Source organism: Pezoporus occidentalis, unplaced genomic scaffold (assembly GCF_034315485.1).
Source record: "Pezoporus occidentalis ecotype Australia unplaced genomic scaffold, CSIRO_AGI_Poc_V1 ctg192, whole genome shotgun sequence".
Taxonomy (NCBI): domain Eukaryota; kingdom Metazoa; phylum Chordata; class Aves; order Psittaciformes; family Psittacidae; genus Pezoporus; species Pezoporus occidentalis.
The window spans coordinates 1527522-1544631 of record NW_026913771.1 but is presented as its reverse complement, the minus strand read 5'-3'; the positions used below and the strand labels follow the sequence as shown (position 1 = coordinate 1544631).

Sequence of the window (17110 nt, the reverse complement as noted above, 5' to 3'; positions counted from 1 at the left end):
CTTTCTCAGATGGAAGTCACTGGGGATCACTTTAAACACTGGCCTCCAAGAGCGATGTGCTTGTCAGTGAGAAAATTTGATAAATCACTCACAGTGGCTTTACTGTGGTTTCTGTGCATTTCACATGGAAAACTTTTTGTTAGCTTTTTTAAAATCCAGGGGTAAGGAGGGACCATGAGAATGGAATTGTCTGGGATATTGTCTAGCTGAATCCCAGAGTTATGGGAGTTATAACTTGAGTTATGTGGTGCGACATTAGCATTTTTGTAAGTATTAAGACGCAAGAGTTTTTTGGATCAAGTTGGATAAGGGGAAAATGTTCATTTTTCAAAGTTTCAAAGTCTGTCGTGTTCCTGTTCATCTAAATGTGTGCTGCAGTTCACAAACTTCTCTCCCTTGCACCTCATAGATTCCAAACCCTCTGTTTGACCTGGCTGGGATAACATGTGGACACTTTCTGGTTCCCTTCTGGACCTTCTTTGGTGCAACCTTGATTGGGAAAGCAGTAATTAAAATGCACATCCAGGCAAGTACTACACCTCCCTCAGGGCTCTGGGGTGAGGACTTGTTTCTTTTCTGACTGTTACACCGTGTTGGTAATGAATTCTGGAGTCTCCCTTCCTGACCTGAGTAATGGAAATTAATTTGGTGCAAAGGTTTTACAATAAAGGATCTGCTCAGCTTCTTATGCTCAAAACTGAATAATTTATAGCTACAAACTAATGAGCTCGCTGCCTACACCGCTCAGGAAATTGGTGGTTAGCCAAGTTATTTACCTACGGTTTTTACCAGACTGAAAGGACTTCGTACTCATAATGAACTTGCCTTTTTGGTAACGAATGCTCATTTCAAAGAGCACTGCAGCTACCCCTCACTGGTTAAGCGGCACTTTTAAGTGCTTCCTTCTATTTCAGTTGAGTGTGTATGGAAACCCCATTTCTTTCAGGCCCTGCAGAAAGCAGTCTGAGTCTCTGGGCACGTCATCCAGAGCTTTCAAGCATGGTTAGCAATACTTGGTGTCCTCAGGCTATATATTGAAAGGGCCTGATTTCAGAGCATGTCCAGTTTTTCTTGCTAACTTGGAGCTGTATTGGATGTTCTGAATTTAGCAACCAGAATCTCCATTTGCCTTGAAAAATGTTGCGTCTCTCATTTAAAATATGTCACCATTTTGTGCACTGAAAGATGAAGTGTTGATTCCCTGGTGATTCGTTACTGGTGGAGGTGTGGTTAGCGCTATATCATGAACTACAGTGCTCCATTTGTAATGATTACAACCAGTGTTTTCAGATGGGACTTGATTTGGGTGTTTTTAAGCATCTCCTTAGGACTGGTGCAGTGTCTGTAGCTGTGTTGCTTGAAAATCTGTGCTGTTCCTACACTAAAAATAGGAGAAGCTATTAGTGTTATAAAATTACTCATCTAGTACCCTCCTCAAGCTGCTTGAAAATCTTCCTTTTGCCCTGAACATATTTCAGTTTTCAACCCTCTGGGGTTTTTTTCTTCCTATTTTTTTTTGTAAATGGTTATTTTGCTTTGTCCAGTCCTTAGAGAGGAAACAACAAACAGATCTGAAAATTCCTTCATGTGCAATTAGCACAACTTTCCCCTCACGCTTACTTTGTATTATCTGAATTTTTTTGCTTTTAAATCTATGTACTGTTAGACTCAGTTCTGGCAACATAGGAAAGTGAACAGTATTTGTGTAATATTCCTTTTATGTTGCCTTGTTTAGCTAGCACAATGTTTGCCATGTAATTTGTAGTAATCCCCACTCACATCAAATGCAAGTGAAAAAATATTTCCCAGTGTCTTGTACAGTTGGTAAACCATCTTATTTTGTAATACATTTAGTTACTAGGAGTCTCTTTTCTGCGATGCTTAATTTCAGGCACACTCTTGTGCAATAGCCTTGATTTTGTAGTGATCTTGCTGCAACTTGGAATTTAGGAAATGTAAGAGTCATGGAAAAGGCTTCTAATGAATCTTTCTCTAGACAGGAAGCGAGTGACTCGGGTGCAGTGGCCATCCCGGAGCTGCTTTTAACTGGCCTCTTCCTCCACAAAACCATTTTGTGTAGTCCCAGTCACATCCCTTATTTCCAGACTGGTGAATGCAGTTCTCGTTAGATCATGTTTAAATGGGTTTAAGGAGACTGTGGGAACCGTTTGTGTGTGTGCATACTCATCTGCGCAGAGTCTTGCTCACCCTTTGCAAAAGAACAAGCTGTCAAGTGTGCCAAAAGTGGAATTTGCAGAGGCTGTTTTAACAAAATTTGAACTTAGAAGAGAAGGGAGTGGTAAAATTCCGGACATTGGGATTTTCTGCAAAATAAGCTATGTCACAGAAGTTTTATTGGAATTGCTCTGTTCCAAATAGGCCGATGCATTAGCGACTGACATCCTAAGGGGTTTTGGACAGACAGGTACCCTGTGGCTCTTAATTTGCTCTTCACTAAGTAGTTTTTGGTTTTGTCTCTGTCTGAAGCACACAAACCAGGGGACTAAAAGTTCTATTATTTTTCCCTTCTGCGATCTTTAAGTGCGTGTGTTTGTGTAAGGGGATGTGAATTTTTCTGCACAGTGATGACTGTTTTTCCATTAAAACATTGTTGACGGAGTAAAGTGACCTTGAGCTTCTGGGAATTGAAGTTTGGGGAGGATGCGAATGGTTAGTAACACAGGCTTACACAAACACTGCAAGAAATGAAGCCTAGGAGGGAACAGAATAATAAAGAGCTTTTTGCTCTCCTGCCTCTGTTTGAAGAGAGTATTGAAAAATAAAGATCTTGAAAAGGGAAGGGAAGGGAAAACCGTGTGTGAGTGCTGGAGGAGCTGTCTGGCTGGAAAGGAACCTAAATTGTCATACCCCATTGTCTCTGCTTCCCTTTTGATCAGATGTTTCTCTTAACTGATGTTTTCCTTCCTACAGAAACTCTTCGTTATTATAACATTCAGCAAACATATAGTGGAGCAGATGGTGTCCCTAATCGGGTGAGTAATTCTTTAACATTCATTAAGTGGAAAAATACTGGAGTTGTGCTGAAAACTGCGCTTTGCTTCGAAGCGCAAGCTTTGGCCAGCACATTATTTTAGGTCTTCCTTGCAACTTCATTCCTCCCCTCAAAGGCTTCAAGCACTTCAAGAAACATAATAGCACCGAAGGTCAGATGGCCTGAGTATACAGCACCAACAGTTAACTTTCACCCCGAAATGTGATACCACTTTTCCAGTTACAGATCGCCACACTGGTAGCTGCAAACAGGCTGAGTTTTAAGGACTTTCTTCAATGCTGTAGTGCGATCCTGTGACAAAAACTGAAGGAACTGCTGTGCTTTATGCAGTGTCTCAAGGTGACAGTAAACATTTTCTATAGTTTAAACTACCCCATACATTTAAAATACTGAATCTCTCATAAAATACCAGAATGAGAAGTTTGCTGTGTAAAGTTTTATCTCCATCCTCCTGGGGTTTTGGGGAGGAGAAGGGACAGTTTTCATGGGTGAACGGTTCAGATTCTGAGAAAGTTTGGGGTCTTTTTGTTGGTTTTGGTTTTTTGTAGGTTTGTTTTTTCTTTGGACTGAGTTCTTCAGTAATTGATTCCTGGTTTATATTTTAAGTTAAAATCTCAGTTTAAAACAGGAAAGCTAAGCAAAAGCACTAGGAGGAAGAGTTAGTGTGGGGGGGAGGACAAGTAAAACAACATACTTCCATGTTGCCTCAGTGGGTTTAAATGGAGGTTGGACACCAATGATGAAATGTTAGATTTTTGCTTCATACCTATCTGTTCGGTCATTAAATTCATTGTGATTTTAACATGCATTGTTGGTGTTAACAGTTCCTGCCTGGTAATCCAGCAAATGGCATCGCAACAGCACCTCTCTAAACATGTAGATGTTTCATGAACCGCTTGAATGCGAACAAAGTATGCAGCTTAATTTAAATGTAGGCAGCTAGATCAGATCAGGTGGATTGCATCAAAAATTCATGCGTAATTGTTTAAAGGAAAAATTGTCTTCTTGGGGTGGGGGGAAGGTACTGCCTGTTTTCAGCACACCGATCAGCTTAAAGTCAGGGATGCCGGTTTGAAGTTTTAAATGTGGGTCTCTAACATTTAAATAGCTTTATTGTTGTGGGTTGGGGTTTTTCTTCACTTTCTGTGGTTTTGTTTTTCACTAGGTACATATTATTGATCCGTAGGATAAATTCTAAGGTGTTTTCTGTTTTTGCAAGGTCTTTTACTTGTTTTATGGTGTGAATTGATGGACACTTTGCTACACAAACTGTAGTAGCTGTTTTCAGGTAACATCCAAAAAGCCACACTCCACAAGAACAGTTTCAGAGGAGGAATGTCTGGAAATGATTCCTTTTAAAATACGTAAACCTGAAGTAGTAATGCTAGACAAAGAAAAAGGAGTGTCGCACCGAACATTCTAGGGCCTTTCAGTAATGAAACGAATCCTGACATTAGTACTTCTGATCTTCTGATTGCGTGTCTGGTGTGTACCAAACTCCAAAATTAATTTGCTGCTTTGAACATTATTTAAAGGAAATAAGAGAGAAAAGCGTGGTTACTTTGAACCATCATTAGTCAGTTATCAGTCACAGGAGAGGCTTTCCTGCTGACTTTTGATCTGTTACTAGGTCAGGTATGCTTCCAAAGATTTACTCTCCTGCAACTCTTCAAGCCAAAACTAGTAGTTTTTTCCAGCTTCATCTGTCTTGGAGATAATTTTGCATTGAATTACTTCGAATGCATTCACAAGGCCTCTGCTGGATTCAGATTTTATTGGATGGTTGATGTCAGAGTTAAAAAATGTTCTCGGGAGACAGCAAGATTTCGGAATGTCCCGGTATCCTTGACTTTTGTCAAGCTGTCTGCTAGCATTACCTCATCAGCTTCTTTTAGAGCGGAGCATAAAACATGTTCAACAATAGCCTGCATTAAATCCCTTGTTATTAAATTAAAATGCAGTTTCATTTAATGGTTGGTAACTTTATTTTAGTCAAATTCTACCCAACACAATGGCTTAAGACTTTTTTTGCCTGGGATGTTGCTCTTTCACTAGGAAATGGCTAAGTACAATACATTAAAATAATGGGCGTTTTAATACACAGAATAACTAAAATCCAGACAGAAGATTCAGTTATGAGATAAAGGCTGAGAATATTTGATTTTAAAAGCCAGAGAAAATGTCTCTAACTCCACGAGTCTTGGTCAGGAAGCAGAAATGATTCACCTGTGGACCTTGCCCATAGCCCAGATGTTGTTTACTTCTGTTAGTGGATGCTGCTGGCGCTGCACACCCAGCCTGCTGCAACAAGGCTTTTTAAATATAATTTAGGGTAATCTGATTGCACAATTTTGTCTAGGTCTCCATTACAAAAGACTCTTAAAATACTCCTCATATTGATTAAGAGAAGAAAGAGAGGAAAAGAAAATGTGGCAGGAAATTAAGCAGCTGTTTGCAGAAATGGTGGTAAAACACTGCTGGTAGCCAGGGTTTGAAAGAAAAGGTGAGAAGGACGGGAGGTGCAGCAAACCTTGCAGGAAGGGACAAGGAGACCTGTATGGGTTTAGGAACCTGAGCACAAGTCTTGAAATCAAAGCTGAGGAGGATTACAAATATACTGGTAGCTCACATGCGGCTGGTGATGATCAGCCTGTTCTGGCAGTTAATAGTTTACAGTGGTATTGTTGCTGTCTAGAATGCTAGTAGAGGATAATGTTTCCCCTCAGGTTTTGTTGTGTTCATAAGCTTTGGTGAAGAAAGATGGTGTGTTAGTTTTGTCTTGTGTTCCGTCACTTGCACAAGAGTTCAACTTACTGATCATCCATGTAAAATGCTGGGTTTGGGCCAAACCTAGGCCACGTAAAATGTTTCATTAGCATGTGTGTTGTGGGGTTTATTCTGGCTCCTAAGTCTTTCCATTTATTGTTTTTTTTACCTGCAGCTGCAGGAGTGTTTGTGAAGTCACACTAAGCACATTGCTTTTAATCACAGTCGTGTTTTCTTGGAAGTGGCAGTTGCAGACGTGGATTAAGAATTCCCAGGAAGAACGGTTCTCAAAGCACACACCATCCTCAGAAATGCCTGCCATCAGTTCTGGTGGAATGTCAGGAAAGAAAACAATCTCACCTTAGCTTTGTTAGTTCAGCATCCTTGTAATGCATGTTTGTGACAGTGAGTTGATCACCTTAGAACTTCAACAGACCTCTAAACGCGCTTTACATAGCATTAGGCAGCACGTGGCCTTCGCCTCACAAGCATCTGAACTTCAGTGGCAAGTGGTAGGGCTGCATCCCTTGGACACATCCCGCCCTTCAGGCAGAGACATTCCCTCTGCACCTTAACCATAAACTCCTGTAGGCTGCAGAACGTCTTAATTGCAGGCTGTGAGAGTTACTCAGAGGGAGGCTGAGCACTGAGAAGTGCTCATGTGATACACCAGGTATGCGATCTCCTTAACAAAAGGAGTGAATGACTGCCTGGAGCAAATACGCCTGATTTGAAGAGCAGCAGAAACTGATGTATTCGGTTAGTGAGCGGAGTCAGTAAACTGATTTGAAGTTTAAATAGAAACAAGTGAAATGCATGTAACAAAACCTTTGCATGCTTCCACAGATTTCAGCAGGGAAGCTGTTAGTGCTGTGATCCGTGGGTGAGATGTGTCATAACACTGTGAAGTGTCACTCAGCAACCTCCCCCAGAATATCGCTGCTTCTGAAGGGCTTCTTAACCCTCTGCCTTTAGGGGAGCAAATGTTCATGCTTACTTACTGGCTATGCGGGCCGGGTTGAATGCTTGCACATCTTAAAGGAAAACCAGCTTTTTGGTACCAGGGACTTGAATTGCTGCCTTGACAAACCAGTTTGCTGCTATTTATTGTGCTGTAATTCTTTGCTTCACAACTTAATCTCGGTTGACTCTTGTAAGGAGCACGATGTTCCTTTCACAGAAAAAAGTACAAGTGAAATGATGGTGACTGAGGTAACTGAGAGTTTGCTTAACAATTGTGTATGGTTTTCAAGGCTAATTTACAATGTAGGCTTAGATTGCTACTTACAGTACAAGCCAGGAATCTGCAAGGATAGAAAGGGCACCAGGAATCAGCTGGCCTGGAGTGGGATGAGCCCTTTTGTGGGTTTGCATTGTATGTGGGGCTTGGGGCAGGGGGGGGCTTCAGCAGGGGTTGACTGCATCGCATGGCCAGTGCCCGTCTTCTCTGCCTCATGTCCTCTGGGCATACCCCCTGCAAAGGAGCCCAGCCCTATCTGCCACTCCTTCCTTCTGACTGGGTGGCCCTTTGTTTTGCATGCCTGCCAGTCCACATCCTGTTAACTGGCCTCGCCAGTAAAGGAGATTTTGAAAAGCAGGTTCTGATCAGCATTTAAAACAAAACCTGCGGAGCAGAATTCAACCACGAGTAACGCTGAGAACGTGGATAACTGAGCAGTGACCGCAGGATCCCCAGAGAGAGCTGCTTCTGGAAGGTTATCCCCATGCACCTGACGTTCCTTGGTGCAGTAAATCAACAGCTTTCTTCCCACAAGTATATCAGAAACCTGTGGGACTGTGCCCTCGTAATAACACCCTCTACACAATGGATTCGGTCTGCACAAAAAAGGCTTTAGTGCCCTGAAAGGAACGCAGATGTGGATGAAATCTGAGTAGCTTTGGTGTTGAAAACCTTCCAGTGGATCACAACAGAATTATACGGGTTTATTTGCAAAAGGCCTGTAGGTTTTAACTCCGAACAAGCAAACCTTTTTTATTATGATTCGTGTTCAAAAATCCATCTTTAGAACACAAACAGAAGTTTCCTTACAAAGAGCCGCATTGAGCAGAGCTGAACCAGCGGTTCGGAGATGTTGCAATTCCTATTTTTGAAAGCCTTGATTTTAACATAACAGAATGTCCCAGAGGAAAAACCCAACAGTTTTGCAGACAGCTTGCTTAACGTGGGTATTGGAGCATAGCTCAAGGTAAAAATGACGTCAAACATGTAACAATTTTAGCTTAGTAATCTTCAAATGAGACATTTTCTTTCTTCGTCTCTTAAAGCAAGTGACTCTGCCACGTGGCCTTGGAACCCTCCAAAATGCTTCTGTTGATCCTGACCATGAACCAGCTTTATTTTCTGCAGTTTTAGAACCCTGAACGCAGATAACATCTCAAAGTCACCGAATGTTCTTTGGCCCAAGTGGCGGTGGTGGGGATGGAAGCTGGAGGCTGTGGTTACTCCCTGGGGGACTGGGGAGCCCAAGTTTTGCTGTGGCCGCTCCCCCTGAGCCAGGGTCCAGGTTTGCTGCAGCAGCATCAGTGTGGGGCTGAGTCAGGGAGCCAGAGGTCCACTGAGTCACTGCCGGGTCCTGGTATTGGTGGAGCCTCAGGGAAATGGATGGTTTAAATACTGTGAGAATCTTTATCAGCACAGGAAATGACAGCTCATTAAAATACTAACCGTTGGGCCTGTTTAGATCACTGTCTGGGAAAAAATTAACCCTTGAGGGTTCAGATCACTTGCAGGAGCAAGGTGCTCTGTGCAGGCTGTGAGCACAGGGGGCAAATTAATGAGCCTTGCTGATGGTCCAGCGGCATAAAAATGTTCCTGTCGGAATCTGTTTTGCAGTGGGTTCTAAAGTCTCTGAACTTCCCAAGTCAGTGCCACGCTGGAACAAAACTGCCAGCTCCTCCTGAGGGAGGGATGGCCAAAATAACCAAATACGGTGCCTCTTACCAAATGCCTTCAGATTGCTTCTGAGCTGTGGGAGGGATTTTCCTTATGTTCTTACAGGGGAATGGAGGGATGTGAATCTAACACAGAGAAACTGTGGGAGGAATGGGTGTTGGGTGTGATGATTTAATGAGCTTTTGCGCAATTGTTAGAAGGTGGAAGCCTTTGCTCTGGCCCTCTGGCCTAGCTGTCAAGAGCTGGGCTTGCTTTAAAGACATTATTAAAAGAGGGTTGGAGGTGCTGGAAGCTCCAGCCCAGCACGCTCCCTCCTTCCTTTGTCACATTCTTCACTGCCACTTAACTCCCTATTTTGTAGAAGGAGATAATCCCTGGCCTTTGGCCATGCTTGCTCTGGGGAAGCAGGACCCTGAGATGCTGAATGTGTTTGTGGGGACAAAACCAACCACACAATGCTGTTTTCCTCCTGGTTTGCTTCGCTGTTGATGCTGTGTCCTTGTGGATTGTAGCGCTGGCATTTCCTAAAAGGATGTTTTTCTGTAGCCCAAATAGCTGAATCTGAGCAAACTGTGTACGATGCTGTTTGTCCCCAGACCCGGGGAGGGTCCGGACGAGGACAGAGCCAGGCGGTCTGAGAGCACCAGTCCCCATGTGAACAGTTAAACGTTGGGGTTTTTCCCAAATTAACAGCTGTGGCTATTCCAGAGATCATCCATAAAATGGGGCTCTGACTCAATATTGCATCACCTTCCCAAGCAGGGCTTGGGTGCGCTTCAGCCTGGTGGCTTGTTTGCACCATCTCTTCGATGCCTGCGCTGCTCATTTCCCTTCACATTATTATTTCCATGGTCAAACAACCTCCGTGTTTTTAAACCTGCTGTGCTGAACGTTTCCTGATCAATGGGACTGATTCCAGTGGTACCGCTGGGTACGTATAAAGCTCAGAACCGGATGCTCCTGAAGCTGGTATTTACATCTTTATTTTCTATCAGAATAAATGGACTTTAAGAACTGCTTAGAGTTACTCAGCTGCTTAATCATCACCGGCTCCAAGAGGCCTTTTACAAATGAGAAACTTTAATTAGCAGTGAACCCCATCATGTTTATGCTCCTAAGAGGTGATTCTGCAACGGCAGCTTCGGTGCTCCTTGGAAAAACTTGCTAGATCTACCATTTCCCTCTGGAAAAGCAGGCAAGGGCACACGTGTGTGTTTGTAAGATGGGAACTTTATATCCGAAATCGTGAACTGGTAGATTTCATAGTGCAGTGTTACTGCAGTGACACTGAACTGCAGCATTTGCCTGAGATCTGTACTGCAGCATTCAGCACAGCCTGTCATTAGTTCGGAAAACAGAGGTTATGAAATTTCAATAGCTCAGGAGTAACCTCTGCTCCTAAAGATCCGGTGAGATTAAAGCCGTGCCTGTCAGAAGGGCAAGATCAGGACAGAATCATTTTAAAGAAGTAGTTTTAATAGCAGTAAAAATGCCGTGGCATGTGTTGATTAACTTCCTCCTCCTTGTTGCACTGACACAGGGAAATACTTACTTGGTTTGTTCCCTCCCTGGCTGGGGCTTCACCCCCAGGTGTGTGAGAAGCTCCTACCTGCAGTTCCAAAGATTCTGTTAAAAACCAGGTTTCCCAAAATCCCTCCTGCCTTTTCCTGGCTGGAGACTTCACGGGGGCTCGGTCATTCTTTGAAAAGCAACTGAATCAGTTGTGGTGTGTCTTAAACACGGCTTTGCTGTAACCGAATGGAAGCCTTCGAAGTCAAACTCACACAATCTGTACATGGAGGGTGTAATGCTTAAACCTGGAGTGCCTTGGCTGGATCCCTGTGCGTGCTGCTTCAGAGAGATGTGAAATTTGGGGTTGGGGGGGGGGGGGGAGCAATATAATTTTTCATTTACATAGGAATCATGGCTTGAAATCAGAAGCAACCAGCTGCATCTGTTTAATTACAGATACCGGGTAACTCTGAAACAGGCTTCAGCAGTGGCTTGTTCAGTGAAGCTGAGTTCTCAACGGGTGTTTGTGTTGCAGTGTTAGAGTGCTAGCACTGTTTTTTACTGCAGTGTGATGATTTTACTGAATTTAGGCTGGGCCAAAAGCTAGTGCAGTTTCTTGGAAGCCTGTTTTCAGTTTCAGTCCCTTGTGAAGCGTTCGATTTGAGCAGAGGAGCAGGAGGAACTCAGACAAAATCTGGTGCTTTAATGGTTGCTGTTTCAGAAATTTCCTCCGAATCAGAATTTCTTCAGAGTTCCCCCCCAATCCCAGGCAATTCTGTCTGGATCTCCTGGTAAAAGTGCAGCAAGCCTCTTTGCTTTCCAAGTGAATTGTGCTGAAAGGACACAAGAGCAGCACCGCTCCTTCTAGGAGTGCATCCTTGTTGCTGATTAGGTGCAGAATTCATTAATAGCAATGACAACCACCAGTGCCGCCGACTTCGTGGCTTATTTCAGTGAACAACTTGTAGTGAATGACCTCTTATTTATGTTTTCCCCTTTTAAAGCTCAAGTCCTTAAGCAGCTTGCCCAGAGCTGTAAGAAGGGGCAGCAGGTTGTGTGTTTGGGGCTTTTCTTGTGTGTTTTGTTTTGGCAGATAGAGCCCCCAGAGTGTGGATGAACAAAGTTCTGTTGTGCACTAAGGGCCTTTTATTTTCTTTCATATTCCCTGTTTGAAAGACAATAGGCTTGATTCTCAAAGGAAAATGCAAGGAATTGGTTTGAGATAGTTCCACAAACAGGCTTATCTTCCCGCATCTTCCCTTCTGAAGTCGGATGTGTAAATGGGCTTGTGGTTTGCATCTTGACTCCTGAAACTGGCTTTTGAAGGTCTGTCTTTAAGTCCTTGGGAAGCCGCACAGAATTATGATGCAAATCTGTCCCTTCTGCCTATGTACTTGTATCTGGCTTGAGTGTAACCCCTGAAGATGTGCACACAAGTCTTCCCCCTCCTCCTTTGGTAAGAACAGGGTTATTGAGTTGAATTTCACTAGGTCTGCAGGGAAAAAAGCACTGCCTGGTTTGTAATTAAATAAAATGAAAACTGATTTTTAAGGCTTAGCTCTAAGTCTAAGATTCGATGTGAGATTATGATTTTTAAGAGGTAAGATTATGTCTGCGCTCTGGATATGAGGTGACACATACCTTAGCTGGTTGATTAAATTATTGACTCCTGTCAAAAGAGTACAAGTGGCCGACACTGTCCCACTGAGATGGGACTTCAGGAATTGCATTCCTCATCTGTGGATTCATTATTTCCCAGACGTTGGTCTGCTTCATTTGACTCCTTAGTTACATTTATGCCCCCTTTTTTCAGCATTAAAGTCCTGTGGCTGTGCAGTTTGAGAAGCCAGGGTCCTTGCAGTCAGGGTCTTGCAGGTCTTCAAAACAGCTTTATTCAGATGCCTGCTGTGTGCTTGATTCTCAGTTATGCTCACAAAAGGGGAAAAGGAAAAAAAAACCTGAATATTTTTAGTGAAAAAAATGGTGAAATTGGGTGTTGGTGCCCAGGATCTCCTCAGTCTGTCAGAGCTTGGGTTTCGTGGCTTTGTTCGGCTGCTGAATGTGAACTGGGCACTGATGTGCTTCGGCTCTCAGAAATCATTTGAGCAACCAAGCATTCTGTTAGTCATTCATCTCTCATCATTTAAATAGTCCTCATTTTATAACCCTGCAGAAGGCTAAAAGTAAACTGTTCCTTTTCAGTCGCTTTTCTGGGCATCCAAGTGGCATCTGGAAAAGAAAAGAAGCCTCAAAGTGTAACCCTTAAAACTGTGACTCCGAGCGATGAGCGAGTCACTGGGAGAGGTTTCACCCGGAACACTCGGCTTCCCAAGGGATGGTGCTGACAAACCGGGAATCCTTTGTCAACGTTGATGTACTCTTGTGTAAAGCAGGCACTGGATGGGCTTTGGTCTCTGCTCAGGTTTCGGTGGGGTTTTTTCCCCCTGCGTTTTCACCAGTGCAGGCGCGGAATTTCCTCGCCCATTTGTACCATCGTGATGGTGAATCATGAGGGAAGCGATTGTAAATCGTTCTCCTTGTAAATATGTTCACAGAAATTCTTTGCCTCTGGCTAGCGAAGGAAATAGAGGTAGTGGAGGAGGGCAAGTCACGGTGTTGCTTCAGTCTGCGCCTTTTCGTACGTACTTAAGAGTGGGGAGCTGTGGGGTTTTAACTGGGCTTTAGCCTGGAAAAGGGAAGATTGTGTCAGGAGGCTGAGGAGACTGCTGAGCCCTCCTGCAGTCACTGCCAGAGGAGATGAGTGTGTAAAACTGTGTGCATCTTGGTGTTTGAAGTGTTTCACTCAATCCCCCTGAAGTACTTGTGTAGAGATTCAAAACGGAAGGGTTGAAATGCAGAAATTAAGAGAGCCTTCTGCTTTTGTTTGAATGGGGAGGACCATCTCGATTTCCTTATAACTAAACTGTCCATTTTAACAGTTCTCACCACACCAGCTCAGCTCGTGGTGTTGCTTGTGCTCCTTTCTTCTGCTTGGGGCTCGTTAAAGTGTCCTGACAATTATTAAGGCTCCTTGGACTTGCTAAAGAGCCCCGTGTGTAGATTTCAGGCAGGGCACAGAGGTTGGGGTTGGTGGAGCCTGGGCAGGCTCTGGTGTTTGCAGGATGGAGGTTGGAGGCTGCTGCAAGGCTGTCCGGTGGGAGCACCTTCCCGCAACAGAGGCAGCAGAGGGCTCCTGGTTCCAAACCTGTATCTGTGATCTTTCTAACGTTAATGTAAGGACAAGGTGTTCGGTAACGTATTGTAGCTTTTGTGCAAGTCATCTGCCATAAACCGTGGCATGATTCAGAACAGGGTTCATAGTTCCTTCTTTGTTCCTTTGTTAATCACTGACTTGTGGGAGGTGCCTGCAGAATTTGCTAATGCATTCTTTTTGGGTAAGGATGACGCACAGATTGTCCTAATAAGGACTTAGTTTGAGAAAGGGGCCGTCTCCTCGGAGAAGATAGGGGCAAGTCATAGGGCGAGCAGTTTCTTTTTTAACTGGGGGATGACACAAGCACAAGTCATTTCCTTATTAATCGGTTCAAACCAGTTCTTACAGGAACTGCTGGTGATAAATGTGGGACTTCTCAGAAGTCATTCATTTGATTCTCAGCACCGCAGCAGTGCACAGCCTCAGCTGGCCTCTCCCTGGCTATAAGGAAATGCTCTCGCTCGCAGCAGTGTTCTGTGTAACCAGCAGTGCCTTGTCACTGCTTTGCTCTGAAAGCTTTTTCTTTTTAAGCCCTTTTTGAGGACCTGGGGAAATGCTTCCCTTTCAGATGCATCAAAAAGATGCAGCGCGCTTCACTGCGTGGTTATCTCTTTTCTCCCATAGCCGTGCCCCTCTGAGCTCTAGCTCAGACTGAACTTTGTTCTGGTTGGGTCAGTGGTAAGTGTTAGAAAAAGAAAGAAAAAAAAACAATGGTTTTGTTTTTCTGTTTTTGTTTTTTTCTCCCTATTTTGTCCTGTTCTCTGGGATGAACTCTGCATCAGTGCTATTCCAAGTGTAGGTCCTTCTCTTCAGAAGCCATTTCAAGAATATTTGGAAGCTCAGAGGATAAAACTTCACCACAGATCTGACACTGGCGTGCCCCAGGTAAGAACCTCCCTGCCTCCCTCCCTCCCTATGTCGTTTTCCCCTCTCTGGCTGGCTTTTGACTTGTCAGGTTTACTGATGGAACTCTTGATCCTTGTTTTCAAAGCCTGGCGATGGCCCAGGGAATAGCTAAAATCTCACTGTAGAAGCAACCTGGGAATTAAAGCTCTTGCTGCAGTTGCGTGCAACTGGACTTAAAGGCAAAAAAAAACAGTAAAGCAAGACCAGGCGCATTTCTGCCTTATCTCAGCTGCCTGTTTGGAAAGATGAGTTTAAGCAGCAAAAAGTTGCAACAAACTTCAGCCTCGGTACTGCAGAAGCCAGTGGGATCTGTGGCTGGATACCCAATAAGAGAAACCAAATCCCCACACCTTTAGTGTGCGAAAGGGGAAGAAAAATCAGGTGTTTATAGCCAGGACAAAGGGGCAGAAGTGCCCTTTCATACAGGCGGGGGGGAAGTATGGAAAAAAGAAAACCAAAGAAACCCAAACCACCAAATTAATAAAAAAAGTTATGTTGGAAAACATCCCCGGAATTTTTCACGGGATAGGAGCACCTCTGACTTGAAAATCCTCAGGATACTGAGGCATTTTGAGATAAAATCCATTAATTCACATTTCACACCTCATCCCTGAAGCTCTCATAAATGTTTCTTTGCCCATTTCTTACCACAGAAGAGGTTAAATTCGGGAGGGTCAGGCCGGAATAACTGAATATGCAGATTGCTGTTCGGCGTGTTGAAGGGATTTGTATGTAGTGCGTTGCTGCCCTCCTTTGACAACAACCAGTACAAGGGCAGCCATGGGAAACGCTGGGAGTGGGACTGTGGGGTCACGGCGGTAACTTCCAGGGACACCTGAAGAATCGGACCCTGACTGGAAGAGAACACAGCATATGCAGTTTAGGAAAAACCCAGTGTTAACCAATGACGTGATTGTTTTCATTGCAATGGCCACGACAGGGAATGACGGTCAGGAGCTGCTAATTCTGAGCTCTATGAATTGTTAGCAAAGACAAAACAATACTAGGAATAATAAATCACTTCATGAGGACACTAGTAATGATCAAGGGTTCGTCATCTGCCCTGCAGTGTCTTTGGCAAGCCGGCCTGCATTGTCTTTCAGGGGACTAAAGTCAGCTCTATAGAGGGACCTGCAGGAATCCTGTCAGCTTGCACTCGGGTCCTGGGTTTAATTTGATAAATTACATAATAAAACATTGGTTGGGGTCAGGGTTTTCCCTTTGCCCAGAAAATGGAGACTTCTCCATTGAGCTTTTCCACTAATCTTCCTTTTCCTCCTTCTGTTTTGTCTCTTCAGGGGGAAAACTGGCTATCGTGGATGTTTGAAAAATTGGTGATTGTCATGGTTTGTTATTTTATCTTGTCTATAATCAACTCCATGGCCCAAAGCTATGCCAAGCGACTGCAGCAGAAGATGTCCTCTGAAGAAAAAACCAAATGAGCTTGGAAAGAAAAACCCAGAACGGGTTTTAGCAGACATGAAAAGTGACACATCTTTCCCTGTGTTTAAAAATCAGCATTATTCAAAATGGGGGAAACTTTTTAACATCCATTTTCAACTATAACGAGTTTTTATTTAATTTTGAAAGCAATTTGGATATTAGAGCAAACGTTTCATTGACAAACTTATAAATGCTAAGGTAAGATACAAACACTTTACGAGTCTGAGCTGTATTACACGGGGTGGACAATGTGATGTTAAATGGTGCTTAACACTAATGTCCATCCAGATTATCTCCAGACCTGATGATTTAATACCCTCTGTTCCCTGATTTAACTTCAGGCTGACCTAAGGGTAACTTTTGATTTTGAAGGGTGGCTGGTTTGCTTTTTCCGTAACTTTCAAGACCATCAAAATGTATATAAATGAATACAGGTTGGATACAAACCGTTGCATGTCCCTCGTGGTAAGGCTGTTTCAGCTGAACCCCCGCCGTGTCCCGCTGCATTGCACGTGCTCTTGGTTGGAAAAAGCCCCCCTCTTACCTTCATGATGTTAGCGGAGATGATTGATGTCAAAATGCTGAAGCTGACGTTTTTTATTCTGTATATTTAGAACGAAGTTAAGATAAAACTTTATAAAGTCACCTTGGAGCATTCCAGAATTTCTTGTGTCAGTCTTTTGAAGCTGTTTCTTTCCCTCTCCACTTCTGTATGCTCGGTTTCTTTATTGAGCCTTAATCCCACGCACTGCATGCTCTCCTCGCCCTGCCTGCACAAACGGTGCTGAAGCCTTTCGTTCTTTTTTGGTTTTTTCCTTTTTCCTAAGAACTTCTCACTTAGCAGAAGGACGTAGAAAGGCTTTCACTTGCTTGAAGCACGGCTCGCTGGTTAAAGCACACGTTAAATAGCAGGACTTGGTACCCTAGTTCTTCTCAGATGTTTGCCACCAATCACAGCACCGTGGGTAATGAAGGAGAAGAGAGGGAGGAAAAGTAAAGATTCCAACTGGAAACAGATGTCAAACCCGGCAATGGTGCAGAGAGCCTTAACCTGAGGCTTCTGGAGTCAGATATCCCGAAATCATTGTTCGGAATCAGTGTGTGTTCCAGTTCTAACGTACATGGACATAACTCATATTAAAATGGATCTTTCCCTCCTTAGTAAGTAGACATCCATCCCAGTGCCGCTGTACTCATCTCATTACTTTAATACTTTTTGAACTGTTGTTTTTTATTTTTATCCTAGGGGTAAGTAACAAGAATTAATTTTACTTTCAATTAATGTTATCAAAAGGTGGCAGATGAGCATAGAGTAGGTTAGAGCTTGCTCCTGCTCAGGTTG

At 43.6% G+C, this 17110-nt stretch overlaps 1 protein-coding gene across 1 annotated transcript in view; it reads left to right on the top strand.

Annotated features, from left to right (window-relative positions):
• Nucleotides 1–16431, top strand: part of VMP1 (vacuole membrane protein 1) — a 67183-nt gene extending 50752 nt beyond the window's left edge. The window contains exons 10-13 of the mRNA XM_062617159.1: nt 410–526; nt 2932–2993; nt 14202–14304; nt 15624–16431. Coding sequence (XP_062473143.1) covers nt 410–526; nt 2932–2993; nt 14202–14304; nt 15624–15767 — 426 coding nt within the window. The 3' untranslated portion in view covers nt 15768–16431. The remainder of the gene's footprint in view (nt 1–409; nt 527–2931; nt 2994–14201; nt 14305–15623) is intronic.
• Nucleotides 16432–17110: the final 679 nt, after the last annotated feature.